The 18,269-nt window shown below is 37.6% G+C and overlaps 8 protein-coding genes across 8 annotated transcripts; 3 read left to right on the forward strand and 5 right to left on the reverse strand.

Annotated features, from left to right (window-relative positions):
• Nucleotides 1–2,371: 2,371 nt before the first annotated feature.
• On the forward strand, nt 2,372–4,866 carry RHIMIDRAFT_244424 (EF-hand; the record flags this gene model as incomplete). Its single annotated transcript, XM_023610070.1, has 6 exons — nt 2,372–2,378; nt 2,426–2,577; nt 2,629–2,755; nt 2,803–2,946; nt 3,000–3,569; nt 3,623–4,866. 6 exons carry the CDS (start codon nt 2,372–2,374, stop codon nt 4,864–4,866), a joined length of 2,244 nt encoding a protein of 747 aa, XP_023464906.1.
• An 85-nt stretch (nt 4,867–4,951) lies between these two features.
• RHIMIDRAFT_244425 (Metallo-dependent phosphatase) lies at nt 4,952–5,867 on the reverse strand (the record flags this gene model as incomplete). The annotated part of the gene is made up of 2 exons (XM_023610071.1): nt 4,952–5,701; nt 5,757–5,867. The coding sequence occupies 2 exons, from the start codon at nt 5,865–5,867 to the stop codon at nt 4,952–4,954; spliced, it is 861 nt and encodes a 286-aa protein (XP_023464907.1).
• A 163-nt stretch (nt 5,868–6,030) lies between these two features.
• On the reverse strand, nt 6,031–6,832 carry RHIMIDRAFT_204019 (adenine nucleotide alpha hydrolases-like protein; the record flags this gene model as incomplete). Its single annotated transcript, XM_023606727.1, has 4 exons — nt 6,031–6,297; nt 6,345–6,442; nt 6,510–6,570; nt 6,626–6,832. 4 exons carry the CDS (start codon nt 6,830–6,832, stop codon nt 6,031–6,033), a joined length of 633 nt encoding a protein of 210 aa, XP_023464908.1.
• An 803-nt stretch (nt 6,833–7,635) lies between these two features.
• Nucleotides 7,636–8,510, forward strand: RHIMIDRAFT_21308 (uncharacterized protein). The gene is made up of 4 exons (XM_023607235.1): nt 7,636–7,915; nt 7,969–8,056; nt 8,102–8,203; nt 8,265–8,510. The coding sequence occupies exons 1-4, from the start codon at nt 7,683–7,685 to the stop codon at nt 8,325–8,327; spliced, it is 486 nt and encodes a 161-aa protein (XP_023464909.1). The 5' UTR covers nt 7,636–7,682; the 3' UTR covers nt 8,328–8,510.
• RHIMIDRAFT_238645 (mitochondrial carrier) lies at nt 8,413–9,853 on the reverse strand (the record flags this gene model as incomplete). Its single annotated transcript, XM_023609010.1, has 10 exons — nt 8,413–8,648; nt 8,698–8,999; nt 9,060–9,217; nt 9,293–9,304; nt 9,358–9,381; nt 9,434–9,519; nt 9,576–9,581; nt 9,634–9,666; nt 9,725–9,778; nt 9,832–9,853. The coding sequence occupies 10 exons, from the start codon at nt 9,851–9,853 to the stop codon at nt 8,413–8,415; spliced, it is 933 nt and encodes a 310-aa protein (XP_023464910.1).
• Nucleotides 9,854–11,216: 1,363 nt separating this feature from the next.
• On the forward strand, nt 11,217–13,071 carry RHIMIDRAFT_292801 (amino acid transporter; the record flags this gene model as incomplete). The annotated part of the gene is made up of 4 exons (XM_023613926.1): nt 11,217–11,306; nt 11,363–11,443; nt 11,499–12,732; nt 12,784–13,071. 4 exons carry the CDS (start codon nt 11,217–11,219, stop codon nt 13,005–13,007), a joined length of 1,629 nt encoding a protein of 542 aa, XP_023464911.1. The 3' UTR covers nt 13,008–13,071.
• A 66-nt stretch (nt 13,072–13,137) lies between these two features.
• On the reverse strand, nt 13,138–15,885 carry RHIMIDRAFT_244430 (uncharacterized protein; the record flags this gene model as incomplete). Its single annotated transcript, XM_023610072.1, has 7 exons — nt 13,138–13,213; nt 13,267–13,379; nt 13,428–13,719; nt 13,779–14,945; nt 15,006–15,266; nt 15,330–15,613; nt 15,664–15,885. 7 exons carry the CDS (start codon nt 15,883–15,885, stop codon nt 13,138–13,140), a joined length of 2,415 nt encoding a protein of 804 aa, XP_023464912.1.
• Nucleotides 15,886–16,054: 169 nt separating this feature from the next.
• RHIMIDRAFT_21329 (rab GTPase activator) lies at nt 16,055–17,646 on the reverse strand. Its single transcript, XM_023607244.1, has 5 exons — nt 17,627–17,646; nt 17,421–17,567; nt 16,805–17,370; nt 16,322–16,741; nt 16,055–16,272 (listed from the first exon to the last, which is right to left on the reverse strand). Exons 1-5 carry the CDS (start codon nt 17,627–17,629, stop codon nt 16,080–16,082), a joined length of 1,329 nt encoding a protein of 442 aa, XP_023464913.1. The 5' UTR covers nt 17,630–17,646; the 3' UTR covers nt 16,055–16,079.
• Nucleotides 17,647–18,269: the final 623 nt, after the last annotated feature.

Raw genomic sequence — 18,269 nt, forward strand, 5'->3', positions numbered from 1 at the left:
ATGTTGTCTACAATTTATTCCAAATACGTCCAGAAGAAAAATTAACATCGTCTAATTTTAGCGTAAAACCATGTAGCAGGAATACCAAAATATCTGGGCGGCTCGTAACAATATCTGAAAGTTTTTCAGAGTAACAAACAACTAGATTGATGATAAAGAATCTGGAATTTTGACACGACCAGTCTCGATCATGGTGTAGAAACGGTGACGAATTCTCTGTGTCATATAAAAAACCAGGTGCAAAAACCGTTGACTTGGAAGGTGAAAATAGGGTGTGCATTTTTTAAACAAGTATTTCTTGATAATATAGCCAGCTTCAGAGTGTCTAAGCAAAGTGAGTGTGTGGTGGTACTATCATCGCCTGGTTTGACTTCACCATATCCAAGTTGTCTTCCAAATTTCAATTATATTAATGTTGATATGATTGCATCAGGTCGTATTTCTGGTGCTGTTTCATCCATTTTATTTAGCCACTTCGAAATAACTTTCTTTATAATGTCAGCTAACATTCCCGATAACAAAGGGTTCATAATATCTTGTTTGAATATCTGCTTCTCCAATTTTGTTCTTCTCTACAATTAGGTCTAAAGGTAGTTATTCAAACGCCTTTGCGTTAAAATGGCCTTTTGCTTCGCTGATCGAAAGACGTATGGTGATGTGATATTGTCGAGCAAAAAGTTTGCGTCAAAAGCATAATAATTCAGGCAGATAGAATAAAGCTCTTTGTGATCATTTATGAACAAAGAAAAGAAAGAGATTCATGAAAAAAAAAAGAAATTGACCCTTTGTTTGCAAGAATAAATGTTGTCAACCATTTGCATATAAGCTATGATACGTTATCAAATATTACAGACTAAAGATGCCATGAATTAGTGTGTGGGCTTAATAAGAGGTATCACGTTAATACCGAACAGAAAAGATGACTTTGGCTTATGTACGAAATGTATTGTTTAGTTGACGACAAAAGATGTAAGATTCTTTAACATAAACGTAGAAATACGACAACTGGTGGCCATTGCGCCATCTTTCCAGCAATTCAGTGACGATTTCAACGATACATGCACAGTTTCACCTCTGCAATCCGTATATAAACAACCAACAACAAGGAGCTCATAGAGCCCTCAATGGATAGAAAGTTCATAGTACGATGAAGCACCCATGCACGCTCTTATTCTTATTGTTGCTAAAGAACTGGAATGAAATTCGGAAAAGTTAATTCCATATGCGCAATCATCAAATGCTATATGATTGTGAACGAACATATCACTACTAGTGATGTATACCTAATATTGCTCAAACTTGATCAGGATGCCAAGCGGCTGCTCTGCTACATTCTGTACATCTTGTTCGATCGATTGTCTTGATATTTTCGAAGGAGAGAAGCCATCGACATCAATCTTCGTAAAACCCTCGTTATGTGCTATGTATTGCTTCATCTTTGCAGCAAATTTGGTCAAATTAGTTTCTTCAACAGCATATTCAGAGATGCCATTCATCAAAAGCTTGTGTGTTTCATTCAAGAAGAAGCGCATTCTCTTTTTCATATCCAGCAGTACTTGAATGGAGACTGTGTTACTTCTTTTGGCTGGAATGATTCGTTTTTCTTTATGTTCACTTGTTTTTCCTCATTTTTATAACGTGCAATAATGCTACCGAAGGTTGCCTTTTGAGAGCTTACTTCGATTATGATAACGATCCCGTATTTTAAGCATGATTTAGTTATTTGCTTCATTGCGTTTACTGTTAAAGAATGATCGAGTTCTACAACAAGTTTGCCACAGTTTTGACAGCTCTTCTTCAAGCGAGCAACGAAGGAATCTTGATATAAAGACTGCCTTTTTTTAATAATGCTCAGTTATATTATCAAGCATATGCTTTCTTATAAGCTCTTACTAGATCATACTGAGGAAACCCTGTAAAGAACAAATGAAATAGTAAAGAAAATAAAATATTATTAAAAGGGCTCATTTATTTATATTTATACGATAAATAAACTCGGAGGGGAACATAAGGTTGTTATTGCGCTACTCTGCTATGCAGCTTTGTTTATTTGGTATCTTATAGCACAAACAAGCCGTATTATTTATTGCAATCTGGTCATTGTGTCGACTATTAGCGTATTACAATTGCAACAATGCTTGCCTGTTTACTACAAAAGTCATATGCTTTTCCAACAAGTATTATTGGTCTTTTTTTCGGGACAGTAGCGCTCTAGTTCAAATTTATATAAGAAACCAGCTACAATAGACGCGTTCAAAAGAATCCATTATGCAACTTGTCATAAATGGAAATGGGACAAGTGAAAATTGAAAAGGCGATGGAAACTGCATTTTGTTCTTGTTTTTTCCCCTATTCTCTCTATTTCTAAATAATGAATGGTAATAAAGTATTATAATAATAGCATGTTTACTGATATCATGAATAGAAAACTCACTTGCGCTTTTAACGGCGCAAGAGAAGCAAGTATACCTAAATTACTTTAAAAAAGTAGATTCAGATAGCAAAGGCATCGTCCTTCAAGAAGAAGCAATGAACTTTTTAAGAAAGTCAGATATTCCTCAAAATATATTAAACCAGGTTTGAAAATATGAGATATGATTTTACCGCTTTATTTATACTCTACACAAGCTTTGGGAAGCAGCTGATAATGACAAGAAGGGATTCCTTACAGACACTGAATTTTGTATCATTCTAAAACTAATTGCATGTGCTCAGCATGGTGTCATGACAGGTGACCCTATATTAGCTACTTCAGGTAACGTAAAGAATAAATATAACGGCGGTGAAGTAACAGTACTGTAGTCCCTCTTCCACAGTTTAATGGTGACGGTAACTCCTCAAGACAACCACCAAGACATACCACGGCAGATGTGATCACTCCAGAAGAAAGAACAAAGTATATCAGTCTATTTCAATCTCTGGGCCCTGTTGATGGTATCTTGAACGGTAAAATTGCAACAAAGGGCACATTAATTTAGCTGCTTATTGGCAAATATTAGGCGAAGTAGCTAAAAACGTTTTTATCAGATCCGGTCTTCCTCCTGCTAAATTACAATCTATTTGGGATTTGGCAAACACTAGAAAATCGGGTACACTCAACCAGACAGAGTTTATCATTGCTATGCATTATATTGAACGCACCATGAAAGAGTCAGCACCACTACCTCCCACATTGCCTGCAGGTATCTATGCCTCAGCAATTGGTCGTGCTATTTCTTCACCTCTTGTTAGACAAAATACTTTACAAGTCAACAAGGCGCCCATTCAGTCCCCAGTGTTCAAAGGATCTACTTTGGGTAATGTGGAAATAGCACCAGAGGAGTATGCAAGATATAAAACTTTCTTTGATCAGCTATCCAATGGCACAGGCTTTGTGTCGGGTCCTGATGCTGTCGTGTTCTTTAGACATTCAAAGTTACCAGAGTCCGATCTTGCTCGGATTTGGGATGTAGCAGATACAAATTCAACTGGTCAACTAACAGAGCGAGAGTTTGCAATGGCTATGCATATGATCAACAGAAGAATTGCAGGAGGCGAAATTCCAAGCTCACTGCCTACATTAAGAACTGGTTAGATATATATAATGGTAATGAACAAAAAAAGGATTAAAGTCATCTTTTAGGACATATAGAGCATCAGCAACCACAACAAACAGGAAAACAGCCTGCGGTTGATTTATTGGGTCTATCATCTGATTTTGACGAGACATTTTCACCTGCTACGTTTCAGCCAACACCTAAACCACAGCCACAGCATCATCAACAAATTACTGAGCTATCACGTACTCAATCCGTTCTTCAGTCCAATCTGTCAAGTGAAACAACACGATCTCAACAAGCGCATTCTCAGTTAGAAGCGGAGACAAGAGCCATTGAAGAACTTCAAAAGCAGATACAACAACAAAAGGATGAACTAGAAAAAATGAAGCATCTGGCGGATGAAGCTGAGAAGCAATTAGAAGCGGAAAAGAAGAAAAAGGAAAAGCTAAAGGAAGAACTGCAGATGTATCGACATGAGACAAAGCATTTCAAGTCGAGAGCAGAGAATGCACAGGAGGAACTGAAGCAGGTTAAAAGAGAGATTGATGAGTTGGAGAAGGAGAAATCAGCAGTATCATCACCACGTCTTCCTAATTCAATGTCAAGCCCCAGCATAAGTCGTCCAGAGGACGTATTTGCCCTGTCTTCAACGGGAGGATTATTCGCAAAAGTTCACGACGACCGTTCCTCTGTTTCTGCATCTTCACCCAAGTCCACACATAGCATGCCTGCTGCATCGACTCAAAAAGCCTTTGATCCATTTGCAGGCTTTAAAGCGAGTCAGAGCATTAGTCAATCTACAACAGGAACTCCTGTTACTCTGAACAAGCTAAAGGAGGAAAGTGAGTTGAAGAGAAGTACATCAGCTACAGTAGATATTAGCGAGATAGAATCAAAATTTCCTGATTTGAGCACAATGGAGCAAAGCTTTGCTGCCGTCAGTTCACAGGCGCCTACGAGCCCATCCACCGCGTCTCAACCGATACCACCACCGCCAAAAGAAGAAGAGCCTATTGCTTCAATAAAAAGCGAGCCTGCTTTAGAGAATAAGCCCAAAAAGGAATCAAAATACAACTTTGATCTGTCGGTATTTGAGCCTCCCTCGACGGCATCCAACAGCAATCTATTTGGAGGAATGTCAGTAAAGGATGAATTGAGTTCCATCTTTGGAAGCCCTACAATAAGTAGCAGCACACCTGCACCAACTGCTTCAACTTCAACCGCTTTAGATGATATCTTTGGAAGCGCTCCTTCAACTACTGCTAAGGATAACAGCAAACAGCCCGCTCCGTCCTCTTTTGAAGATATATTTTTTAATAATAAATAAATTGTATTGACTCAACATTTATTCAAAAGTCTTGCTTCATGTAGAAAGCAAATATGGACTAGTCTAATTCTATATGATCTTGGCGTCATAGCTCTTGATGTACTAAAGTTGGTTTTTGATGCTCATCACTCTTCTTGGGCTTATAGGGAGGAGGAGATGATAGGGTCTCGTTCTTGTATTCATACAGAGCAGTAACTTGATCACCCATGATTTCTAACGCGCCTTTATTACCTCCATAAACAGTTGAGATACCAATATCAATCAAAACCACTCTTCCTCCACAGCGAGTATGAATCTTGCCATCGTGCTGAACAGTGTGCCCAACCACCATTCGATTAGCCTCCATTGACTCCAAGGCTTCCTCTAGTAACTCACAGATGATATCTTCATCATCTGCAGCATATCCTCTATACCATGTGGGCCCATATCCTCCAAATACACCAAATTCATCGCCTTTGTGCCCATGAGATTCCATAAACGTCAACATACTCTCATGTGTCTGGTTATTGATCCAGTCGATGCCGAACTTTGCATAGTAAGGATGAATACCACCGTGACAAAAGACGGTTGAACCGACCTTGGTGGTCATATCTAACGGGACCAAATAGCTTCCGATAAACCCATCTGGAGCAAAGGCACGCTTACGAGCTTCCATACCACCAAATGTCTCCGGTTCTCCAGGATATACATAACGCCAGTCTCCAATTAGATTCATTATTTCATGATTACCCAGCAAAGGAATAACAAGTCCACCCGAGAGTGGCGCTTCCTCTCGCAGCTTTTGCAGTAATTGATAAAGCTTAATTGTATCTAACCCACGGTCAACAACATCACCCTTTATATATATATAAAAGTCAACAATGATTAATTTGTAAATATAATAATCTTACAGTTTGTACTAGGATCGTGTTGCCTGCTATCCAACGTTGGTCGTCATCGATGATTTTTGAAAACTTCAAGATAGAGAGTGTATTTGCTAGATCGCCGTGAAGATCTCCCATGGCTACAATACGACGATTGTCTACATGAATGGCCAACACTGTAGTTGTTATTATAAAGAATAAAAGCGTGATCAGGTAAGTCATTAGTAGCAATTACAAGTAAAAAGAAATAAATAAAACCAGAACATATTTATTTGAATAGAATCAGTTACACAACGCATATTTACCAAATGGCTGAGCTTCTCTTTCTGCCGTTATTATTGTATACCGAATCAAATGACGATTTCCTTATCTGATTTTCTGAACGAACCACTGTGACTGGAACAGGTGAATGTTGTAAGCAATATTTTGATATGCTACCTAGCAACATGCCTTTGAATTCTGAAAGTCCTCTTGTACCAACGATAAGCAATGAAGGTTGATAAAGTGCAATCATTCGCTGTATCGTCTCTTGAACTTTTCCTATCACGAATTCCACAACGACACTAACCTAGTCTCTAGTTAGTATATTTGTATAAATAAAATGATTCATTGTACTTTTTTATCTTGTTTATGGCTGTCATCTATAATCCTTTGCATTATCTCTGTTGATATCCTTTTTGATTCTTGTTCTTCAAGTTGTAGCAAATCATCTCCTCTTTTATCTATAATAATGATAAATCAATTATTCGTATGCAGCCATGCATGACATGTCACACGCACTGTTCATTTCTAATGTAACAACTCGTAAAACAATGAGTTCATCTCCATCTTCTAAAACAGCCTAAGTGAAATAAATGATTACTATTTCAATGAATAAAATCCAATAAATAACCTACATCCTTTGCCCAGTTGAGAGCATATTCGCTATAGTTTGCTAAATCTGTCGCTACCATAAATGTACGAGAACGTCTTGATCGTTTATAGCCTGGAGATTTTGCTCTTAATGTATATGAGTAGTCGGGTAAGTCCTTATTCGTCATTGTGTCGAATGACACAACTCTAACAAAGCTATTATTATTATTATTACTATTATCGTTATCCATAATTGAATTAAAAAAGAAGTAAATCAAAAAAAAAAGAAGGTTTCTGTTTGCGGACATTTTTAAAGGCATGAAAAAAAAAGAAAAAAAAAGCCTATTCAATTTATGTCAATATGATTTCAGTGTCTATTTCGTCGAGTACAGTCAGTAAAAAATAAATAGTCTCATAATCATTGACAACAATGGGTTATTGTTGTTAAAAGTCTATATGGAATACCATACATTGATTCATTTTTAGTATTATTGGGTACATTCTTTTTTAATGCATCTATACTGTCAGGAGATCTTGCCGCCATTCAATCATGTAATATACAGATGCCTTTCTTTGTCAAGTCACCAAATTATTAAAGCATTGATACCATAGATCGAGCAGGACCATGGATGATTGCCCTACAGAAAAAAGATAACAATCCTGTCCTAGAAACTCCTCTCTTAAACACAATTCTTAAACACTACCTTTACTGAAACCAAATGATCCTCTATCCATCGTCTATATGACACGCGCTGTTTGACCCCAATAAAGCCTTTCTTCTGTACGGTGTTCTTTAGTAAAGCATTGGATTTACGCGCATCAAAATAAGAACCAAATCTAATCTGCTTCAGATGATTGATGAAACACAGCAAATATATATATAAACATCTATCTACATTGAAATGACATCTTGACGATCCATACCCTTTTGTTGAAAATAACAACCTTGCAGCTAAACGGACGGAGTAAGAAAGTGATCAGTACCAAGCTTTCATTGGCCAAAGTCACTTTTGCGATTATTGTATAATTTATAAGCTAGCCTTTTTCCCAGTTTTTCCCATTTTTTTTTTTTCTCTTCTTTTTGTTTTTTATTATCATAACATGACAACTCCTCTAAAGGAACTCCTCGAGATTATTCTCTTACAAGAAGAAAAGTGTCAATTTGATTCATTCACGTCTCAAGACGCGCTTGATTTAGGCCTTTTGCTTATCGAAAATGCTAAACCATTCAAGAGACCTGTTGTGGTTGACATCACTTTAAATGGACATCAGCTCTTTCATTATGCCATGCAGGGTACAAACAAAGACAATGATGAATGGGTCAGACGTAAGAGGTATGAACCATATCTAGTAAAAAAAAAAGTTTATACTAACATATATTATTCAGTAACACGGTCAATCGATTCAACCATTCCAGCTACTATGTGGGCCGTCATTTGGCAAATCAAGGCAAAACCTTGGAAGAAAAATACTTTGTATGTTTATTGTTGTTGTTTATATTAGACTAACATGTAAATTAGGTGGATGAAAAGGATTATGCCACTCACGGTGGTTCATTCCCATTGACTATAAAGAATGTTGGTGTCGTTGGTACAATCACTGTATCCGGTCTTGCTCAAGAGGTAACCAGTGTCAATGTTTATGTTGTCAAGCCAAAAATAACACATTTATTTACTATATTAGGATGATCATAACCTGGTAGCCAATAGCATTCAAGAGTTTTTAGCTTTTCGAGAGAAAAAATAAATACACTTGTAAACAAGCAAGCAAAACAATAGTGAAACTCTAGAGTTTAAGTTGAAATAAAGTAACAAAAAGGGTATGCTTCAACTTAGAGTATAGCTTCTTCGTAAGTTCTTCTAGTGATTGTCTCTTTGGACAAGAATAAGTTCATCGTCCATGTGTATGCAGCAAATGTTGCAGCATTTGAAGGAAATGCTCTAAGGATAGTGGGTGTAAGGCCTTTAAAGAATATTCTCCATCCTTCTTCATAATATGAACATTTCATGCAATCAATAAATCCTTTATATCTGTGAGGTTCCGATTGGATTCTCGTCTTTACCACATCTATTGAAGGTTACATTTGACGTGAAACGAAATTAGTAAGATAACTAACCTGCGAAATAAGTAGAGCACCAAGCTGCAATGCCAGCTACACCACCAGCCAAGACAACCCTCGGTCCTGAGAGTTCTTGATTTGGTTTGGCTAAGGACCTTGTGACTATTTCATATGTCAAAAAATAGGGTCCAAAGCTTAGCTCACGAAGCATCGTGGGAACCATGCCTTTGAAGCAGTATCTTAATCCACCTGTAAGATACATTTTGTGTAAGCAATCGAGTGGTCCTTTTACAGCTGTGGTATTTGTCGTTTGGTTTTGTAGCTGTACTTTGGCAAGCTCCATAGGACAAGTGACAAAACTATAAGAGGCTGGAGATCAGTTTTTGGAATCATTCATCCCAAAAAATAAAATAAACTACCTTGAAATCACGCCTGATCCCATACCGGCAAGAAATACATGATGCAGTGGGGCATTTTGTGCTGTTTCATCATATGAGATGCCCTGAGATTGTGCTTGAAGTTGCATCAAGTAAGTATATGAACCAAAGACTAGAGCATTAATAGCTCCCACGCCAACCTATAAGAGAGAGAGAGAGAGAAAAGATGAGTCGATGTACAATTTCATATTTGATCAACTCATTGTTTCTCTTACTGCAGGAGAAGCCTATGAAGAGTATAAGTGTGTGATTCATTCCCGAGGGGATAATTCTATTTTACCATTCCTTTATATAATCCAATAAACTAAAGATAGGCCAATGATTAGAACAATACATGGTGACTATAATCGAGTTACCTTTTCTTGTTTAATGGTGCTTACAAAGCAGTTGAAAGTGCCCTTATATCTTGAAGAAAGTTCTCTTGACTGAAGTCTAACTTTGACTAAAAATAGGCGTGAGTATGTACAACAACAACATGTTGATTGTTGTAAAATAAACCTGTGTCTAAAAATGATATGAGTTGGAAATATATAAACGACTATAAATTATAACCTACCAAAAGGATGACCAACAGCTAATCCAGCTAAGCCTATGAGGGAGATCAAGTATTAGATTAAGTATATAAAGGTAATAGAGATATCTATTACCTCCAATCAAACCAGCCAACACGCTATTGAATGTGTTTACATTAGGCTTTTCAGCTATTATATTCATTAGTGACTTGATCTCTTATTAGTCAACTTATTCTTCTTACGGAGTTCGTCTACGTCCAACATGATAAACAAATAGATAAAAGAGAGAGAAAGAGAAAGAAAAGAAAACAAATAGAAAATAGGGGCGCAGATACGTCAAATATAAGTTTCCCACGACTGATCCTTATTTCACCCACGGCAAAATTACCGATATACTTTTTAAATAATACGAGAAACAGAAAAGAAGAACAAAATAACAAGCAATGACATCCTTTTATACCACAGCATGATAAGTCTTCTGTTGATATCACTGCTGTGGTGATTGTGAAGCGGAATTAGAATACGTAATTTACTGAACATGATGTCATGTTTGGTATAAATGGCCTAGTTCTCTTCTTCTTCCTCCTTATCAAGGAACGCTATGCATATGATCCATGGCATAAATAGTCACGTCATATAGGACTGGGGTCATTCATAGTTTATTTATGTGCACTTGATCTTGTTTGAGGAGGGGCTTTAAAGGATAGACTATTTGTTTATGCAAGATTTGTGCAACACAATTGTAATTAAATATGCTCAACTGCTTTCTTTAAAGAGCCGCATTGTAGTGTCGTCCGTCTTGATATCATGTAGCCAACGGCTATTTGAAGCATATCAACTATTTATTTTATGGTTAATTAATTAATCTCATTTTTGCGACATTCAAAATGGGTATTAAAATGCTTAGGCTTGGGGAAACTTTGACTACTTTATTGACAAGGGGCCTACTAGTGAAAGCATGTTTGGATCACTATTGCATTCTACTTAAAGACATGGATAATTCTTTTATGGCTATCTTATCTTTTCCCTTTTGATATTTATCGATCTCTGGTAAGCTCTCAGCTTTTCATAGAATGGACTAATAACACATACACTGGGTTATGCACCTCAAGATGAATCAGACCAAGGCAATTATTTTGCAAAATGCATACCATGGGAGAAGCTGATAGTTATTCGATTGATAATATTTGATAAAGAAAAGAAGAAATGATGTACAAATATCGAACATTTAAGCATGTTGTGCATCAACACTTTTTTATATTTTCTATAAAGAAAAATAGTATCGGATTTTACATCATTTCAGACAAAACACAAACGAAATCTGTCTTACACTTTATTTCATCATTCTAAAAGAAGAAACTTTCTATATTTTATTTAGATGAATAACAGAGTTAAGCCTTTTATTTAACCGACCTTTAAACTGGTGACAAAAAACAGACGTCTAGGATCCAAGGGCTCTTTTTTTTTTTTGGCTACTTCGCTTATTCAAAATAATTCTGAATCAGCATTTGGATCCAAGCAAAAGAGAAAAAATTTTCTGCAAAGGAAAAAAAGCTTTTTTTTTTTTCTCTTTTGTCAATAGAGAACAGAGCCTCTAAAAATAAAGAATAGAAGAGGATCACATTTAATGGTTAGTAATAATGATTACGATGAAACGATCAATGCACCTCAGTATGCAACAGAAGACGAAATACTTGCCTCTTTTGGCTACAAGCAGGTACACAGATCTTGTCTTGTTTTTGTCTACATGACAATAACATCGTTTATAAAAAGGAAATGAACAAGACGATGTCGACTATATCCAATTTCTCAATTGCCTTTGGATGCTGCTCTATCCTTTCTGGTCTTACGCCTGTAACGTATGCTTGTGTGTGGTATTTTATCTGTTTCTCTAATACTGTTTTTTTAGATGTGGGGTGATGCCATGATGTCTGGTGGATCCATCGCTATCATCTGGGGTTGGATCTTAGTATCTGCCTTTACCTTTGGTGTAGGTCTCTCGCTCGCAGAAATCTGCTCTGCTTATCCTATCACTGGCGGTCTTTACATTTGGGTCTCCCGCCTAGCTCCTCCCGAGTGGGTTCCCGTGATGTGTTGGATAACCGGTTGGTGCAACTGGCTCGGTCTGACAGTAGCCATCACGTCAGCCGATTTGGGTCTTGCTCAATTTATGTCATCCATCATTGGCATCAGCAACCCAGAATACAATGCTGGTATCTATTGGCAGTACGGCATCTTTCTTGTGATCGCAGTGATTCACGGTATCATCAACTCAATGCACGTCAAGTACAACGGATTCTTCAATCAAGCTTCACTTTATTGGCACCTTGCTGGCACCCTCTTGATCATCATTGTCGCGCTAGCTTTGACGCCCAACAAACCAAGCGCCAAGTGGGTATTTACCTATTTTGAAAACGACACTGGATTCTCCTCAAACTCTTTTGCCTTTTTGATCGGTCTCTTACAATCCCAGTATACGCTTTCTGGATTTGACAGTGCAGCACATATGTCAGAAGAGACACGCGACGCTGCTCGATCTGCACCTCGAGGCATCTTGTACGCGATAGGAACAGCCGCCATAACCGGCTTCGTCTTTATGCTCTCTGTCAATTTCTGCGTCCAAGACTTTGAGCGACAGATCGTGAATACTGAACTGAGCCCACAAATGACTCAAGTCTTTTTGGACGGCGTTGGCTACAGCTGGACCGTCGTGTTCACCGTGATTATCATGGGCGCCATGTTCTTTTCTGGCTCTGCGCTCACTCTAGGTAGCTCGAGAATGGTCTACGCCTTCGCTCGTGACGGTGCCACACCCTGGAGTCGTTGGTTGAGCGTGATTCACAAGACGACGCAGACACCCATCTATGCTGTCTGGGCAAACATTCTCTTTGCTTGCATCATTGGTGTGCTCTATATTGTCAACACAACAGCCTTTAATGCCATCGTCTCGATCAACACAATCGCTTCGTCTCTTGCTTACTTTATCCCCATCTTCCTTCGACTCACCGTGGCTCGTAAAAGTTTCAAGAGGGGGCCATTTCACCTGGGCCCGTTTTCGGATATCATCAATTTCTTGAGCTGTTTTTGGATTCTTTTCACATCAGCCTTGTTTGTCTGTCCAACAGAATATCCAGTCACCGCAGGTAATATGAACAATAGTGGTAATAATGTCTGATAATAACGGAGTCTTGTAGCAAATATGAATTATGCTTCGGTTATTTTTGTCTTTGTCATGGTATGCTCACTTAGTTACTACCATTTCCGTGCAAGATATTGGTTCCATGGACCAGGTAGAAGCCTACAGCCTGATCCGACCGTGTTTGAAGATAACATGGATGATTCTATTACCCGCATTAGTAAAGATGATATATCTGACATCAAGAAAAGGAAGGCGACATCAAGTGCGAACCCAAATTAACTTCCTTCTCACTGTACATAGAGCATTTATATAGACTTATACCCCCCTTCTCTTTTTTTTTTTTAAAAAAAAGTTACATTAAATGCATTCTTTTTTTATTCCACTGCTTTTTTCTTTTTTAAAAAATGACTTATGAAGAAGCTGTTGTCATGATTTTACTTTCCATGTTTTCAACTCTGGTTTTAGCCTCATCAATAGACTTGGATCTACATAACAATGTGTTAATGACGTATATCGCTTCACAATGGATGCTACTTACTGTCCTCTGAGTACATCCAAAAGATTCTTGAGTTGATCATTAGACATGTTTGTAGGATTGAATTTTTGTTCCTTCTTTGTTTGTGTCTTTAATTGATCCAATTGTTTCTTCAGCTAAAAAAAAAATAAGTCCTTATTCTATTTTCTCTCGTTTTTCTTTACCAGTTCAATACGAGACGCGTATCCAGAGACTCCTGATATCTTGCCAGAAAGTTCCTGTAATTTTTCAATCCATTTGTTTTCTTCATTTGATAAACCAGGTTGACATTGATTAATGATCTGTCGTAATTGTTCATCCATGCGTAATCTTAGTCTTTGGTGACGTTGAGATATCTCTTCTATTGCTTGCTTTTGAGCCTTCTTTGACTGAGGAGAACAATATTTTTCAAGTCGACTATTTAATTCTCTTACAGTTTCCACTTGTTTCTCAAACTCCTTTTGCTGTAGCGTTATTCTGTATCAAGTACATTAGTATTTATTTTTATTTTTATCTTGCCTTGTTTTATCCGTTACCTTTCTTCTATCTTTGCAGCTGCTTTGCGAATATCGCGTGTTTCGCGACGCACTTGTTCTGCGGATTTACTAAAGAATCGAAGTGTCTCTTCATTGATCACGATCTCCTTAGAATCAGCTAAAGCTTTGGGAATAGCAATCTTGGATTGTGTAGGCAGGTTGTCAAGTTGTTTTGGCTTTTCAAAAATAGGCAAGGGCAGTAGAGGTTCATAGGCAGGACTGTTATCTGTACTGGCAATATATTTAAGCTGATTTTTAGTGGCAGCCTGGTAAGCCTTGTCTTGTTCAGGATCGCTGCGCATATTTAGGTCTCTGTAAACTAGTTTATACTCGTCTGTCACTGCAACGAGCGTGTATGAAAGGTAGAGATCGACAATAACAAATAATCCAATAATAGGTGTAAACGCATTTGAAAAGGGTGCAGTGTTGATCAAATATCGGACGTCTGATTGTGTCTTTTCGCTCAATAGACGCTTGAGAGCAGTCAGAGCGTAGTCTTGTTCATCCTCTATCTTTTTAAGCATATTCTTGTATGCTTCTAACCATTTACTCATTCCAATGGCAGTTACGCCTCCAGTGTGATAGATGTAGTATGTATCTGGATAAATTGGGTCACTGAGAAGTCGTAAGGAGTCAGTAGGAGGTAAGCTCTTGGTTTTGAGATCAAATGATTCATAGAGCATAGCTTTGGGTAAGAAATCACGATCAGCCAATAAAGTTCCCAATTCCTTGTGCCATTCTTCTTTGGTATTTGCTGTAGGAATTTGCCATTGAGGATCAATCTCACTAAGCAAAACGTGGTTCTTGACTTGACTATTTGACAAGGCTAAAGCGAGGATAGAGACTGGCTTATCATAAATATAAAGAATATCTGTCACCTGAGCACTAGTGGAAACGGCATTCTCTTGATTCACTAAGAATGGACCTTGACGCTTAACGTCAAACTTGATAGACATGTCATTGCTGACAACACTGATCATGTCGCTATTCAACAAGTTTGTCTTACGACCAACTTTGGATGAGTCAGAAAGATGTTTTAACCATTGTCTTTGAAGCTTGAAAAGAAGTGACATCAACTGGCGATCTTTTGAGTCGTCCGATTTAGCCTTTTGATATTTAGCCTCAGTTAGGCTCGTCAGATTATCCAAGTGCTTCTTGTGAATGATACTAGTCAAATAAATGTGTTATCTTTTCATTCTAAAGCTATATACATTGTATCATCTTTACCTTCTAAATGGAACCACAGGGCAAAGGGCATACATATGACCACTACGCAGAGCATAAAAGATCGAAAAGGGTTCCCAACCGCTCTGTTCGTGACTTTTGCCGCCTAATGAAAAAGTAACAGCATCTTCATATCCATTCACATCATCATCTTCAAAGGTAAATCCTCTGCCAGGAGTGGCTGATCTCGATGGACTCTTTTCGACAGGTGATAAATCAAAAGTTTGCTCAGGCTCATCAATATCAGCACTGGCATCAAATATTCTATTTATAAAAAAAAAAAGTTATCTATTAGTTACAAATAAACAAACCTACTTGATGATTTACCTCAAGATGTTATCAGAACTGAGTGCAACAATGTGAGTATGTGTCTCACTTAGAGGGTGCCACTCGACTTTAAGAATCTCTGCTTGATTCTTCTTGTAATACTTTCTTCCAACCGTCAAAGTACGACAATCCACCTTTTGCTTGGTCAAACTGATGGCGCTGAAACTGTGGCGCGGTAAACAAACAATGACTAAAGAAGATTCGCCTGTAACTGATAAAAGACGACCATTCGTATTAGAAGCTAAAGAGACAATCGTAAAGTTGATCTCTGGCGTGTCCAATAACTATCGAAATATGAATTCACTTGTTTATTTATTTATTTTTTTTTTTTTACCTTGAAAGGAACAGAGCTAAACCAGTTGCTTGATAATTCAGCATTACTTTCAATTGCTTTCTTTGTTGCTGCGATCCAGGCATCTTTGAATTCCACCAAGTTGAGTACTCTGATATGTGAATCAACAGCAACAAACAAATCATTATCGCGCATAGTCATTACACGAGTGTGGTGTTGAAGAATGAAGTCGGTGACATCATTGTTTGTAGTGCTGTGCTTCATTTTGCTGTATTCTACGCGTTGTATATCTTTTTCTTCCAATTGGAAGATAGGATGCTTCACAAGATGATCAAGCCAATTATCGTTTAAAGCTACCATGTACTTTTTATTGCGTTTTAAAAAAAGAAGGAGAAAAAAAAAGTGAAAGAACCAAAAAAAGTGATAAACATTTTTCAAGATAAAAGTCACACGTTTATTTAAGCAGCATTAACATCATCAGCTTCTCTCTTCTTCAAGACTAAAGGACCACCAGTAATACGACGCCAGATATCATGAACGTCATCACAGACTGTCTCAAAGTGTGAAGTAGCATCATAAGAGCGTGAGATATAGACGTTATCCTTGGTGCCATCTTCAATGGGTTCTTCCAAAGGAGATACATGAACAAACCTATAATATTTCTTAGTTTCATATTATCATTTAAGCATTCAACACTTACTTGTCTTGAATAGGTCCTAATAACTTTAAGCCTTCGTTGATTTCTTCAGCAGGATTGTTTGTTTCCACAATGGTGGATACAATAGCCAAGTAGTAACCCTTTGGACAGACCATATGAGCATCACTAACACAAGCAACATAGATATCGTGTTTACGTCCAATTTGGTTTTGAGGAATAACAATCTGGCAAGAGTCACTGTCATTGGTATTTGGAATAGGATGAGTCAAAAGACAGATGGCTCTAACGACAGATCCAACCTTTCTGACTTTAGAAGGTGCATAGGAAGGGTCACAAATGACCATTTTAGCATGAACAACTTCATCGCCAGCCTTTACACCAACGACTTGTCCATTTTCATTATAAACCAATTCTTTAACATCCTTGTCCAGCATATATGTACCACCGTAGACAGCTGAGAGTCTATGTCATACTGATAAGTATCCCCATATAATAGAAACTATATATATATATATATATATTTACCTTGCAAATGCTTGAGGCAGATCACCAAGACCATACAGGGGATAAATATAAGGACTCTTGCCATATCGAAGCACAGAAGCAGCATACAGTCTAACCCTTTCAACTGTATCACGTGCAGGATTCGTGAGGTAAGTGTCGTCAAGATGAAGAGCCATAGCATGACCAATGAATTCTTGAGTACCCTTTGCCAAGCCAAACTTGTTATACACGTCAGTCATGGTCATTGTGTTGATATCGATGTTTTGGTGAGTCTTGGGGTCTTCATCCTTGTAAGCCTCAACCCAGAGCATAAAGCTTCTCATACGACGCTTTTCAAGAATGCCCATAAGAGGAGAAGAAAGAGCTTCACTGGCGTTAGCAGGAACCTTGCTAACCTTCTTGCCACTGTAAACATAAGAACCCGCGATTTGCTTGAATTCCAAGTAGCGAGTAACATCTGTATGAGTCAAGAAACGAACGATTTCACCATTGGCCATCATAAATTTAGGAATCAAGTCAATGTTCCAATCACGATCACGACCGAGATGGTCTGGCACACTTTCCCCAGGTCTAAATTTACTGTAAAACTTATAAATAGTCAATATTTTGTAAAATGTTTAATTGTGTATCATCTTACTTGAGTCAAGTTCAATGATGCTGATTCAGCACCATAATAGTCATTGCGGTCCATATGAAGTACCTTCTTTCCATCAACAGATAAAAGACCAGACAAGATGCATTCGGTTAAACCGGTGCCCAAGACAATAACATCGTATTCAACATCCTTAATAGGAACATGTTAGAATGAAAAGAGAAGATAAACATTTAATAATAGTTATTCACCATTTTTGCTTATTGTTAATTATGTAGATGTAAAAAGAATAATAGCGTGTGTATGAATGCGAATATATGTGGGCGTAAGATGAAACTCCGTTACAAAAAGAGAACTCGTGCGTCATATCACTTAAACCAATGAAAGAAAACGTGTTTTTTACCAAAGACCGTATTCCGTTTTGTTTCTCATGATTTAGTCTTTCTAATGAATGAGAAGCTTGAGTGCCGCTTCACATGGATGGAATGATGGCGCTTGCTTGGGGCAAAAAGTGATTTGTGCCGTAAACCCGTATTTTTTTTATGGTCAACACTACGTGCACTAGAAAATAGGCTAAATAGTGCAGATACAAATCTATCTTATGTAGTCTTTTTTTATCAACTGACAACATAAAATTAGAATAAATTAATAAATTACAACATTTCTTTTTTATTTCTTGAAAAGAAACAAAACAAGATGGCGACTTTATAAAGTCGTGTTTAGTGTGGCACCACGCGTTCAAAGGTTTTGTTGGAAAGCATTATAGGTAATGGGTGGAGATAGCGCCCGTAGAATTAGTCTAAGTCTAAGTCTAGCTTCTGGTGCATGTAGTGTTTCCCAGAATTTATTGCGAGATTCATGCATTTGTCGCTCGGGCCATTCGGTACTGCTTGA

The sequence above is a fragment of the Rhizopus microsporus genome (genome assembly GCF_002708625.1).
Source record: "Rhizopus microsporus ATCC 52813 unplaced genomic scaffold scaffold_11, whole genome shotgun sequence".
In the NCBI taxonomy this organism is placed as follows: domain Eukaryota; kingdom Fungi; phylum Mucoromycota; class Mucoromycetes; order Mucorales; family Rhizopodaceae; genus Rhizopus; species Rhizopus microsporus.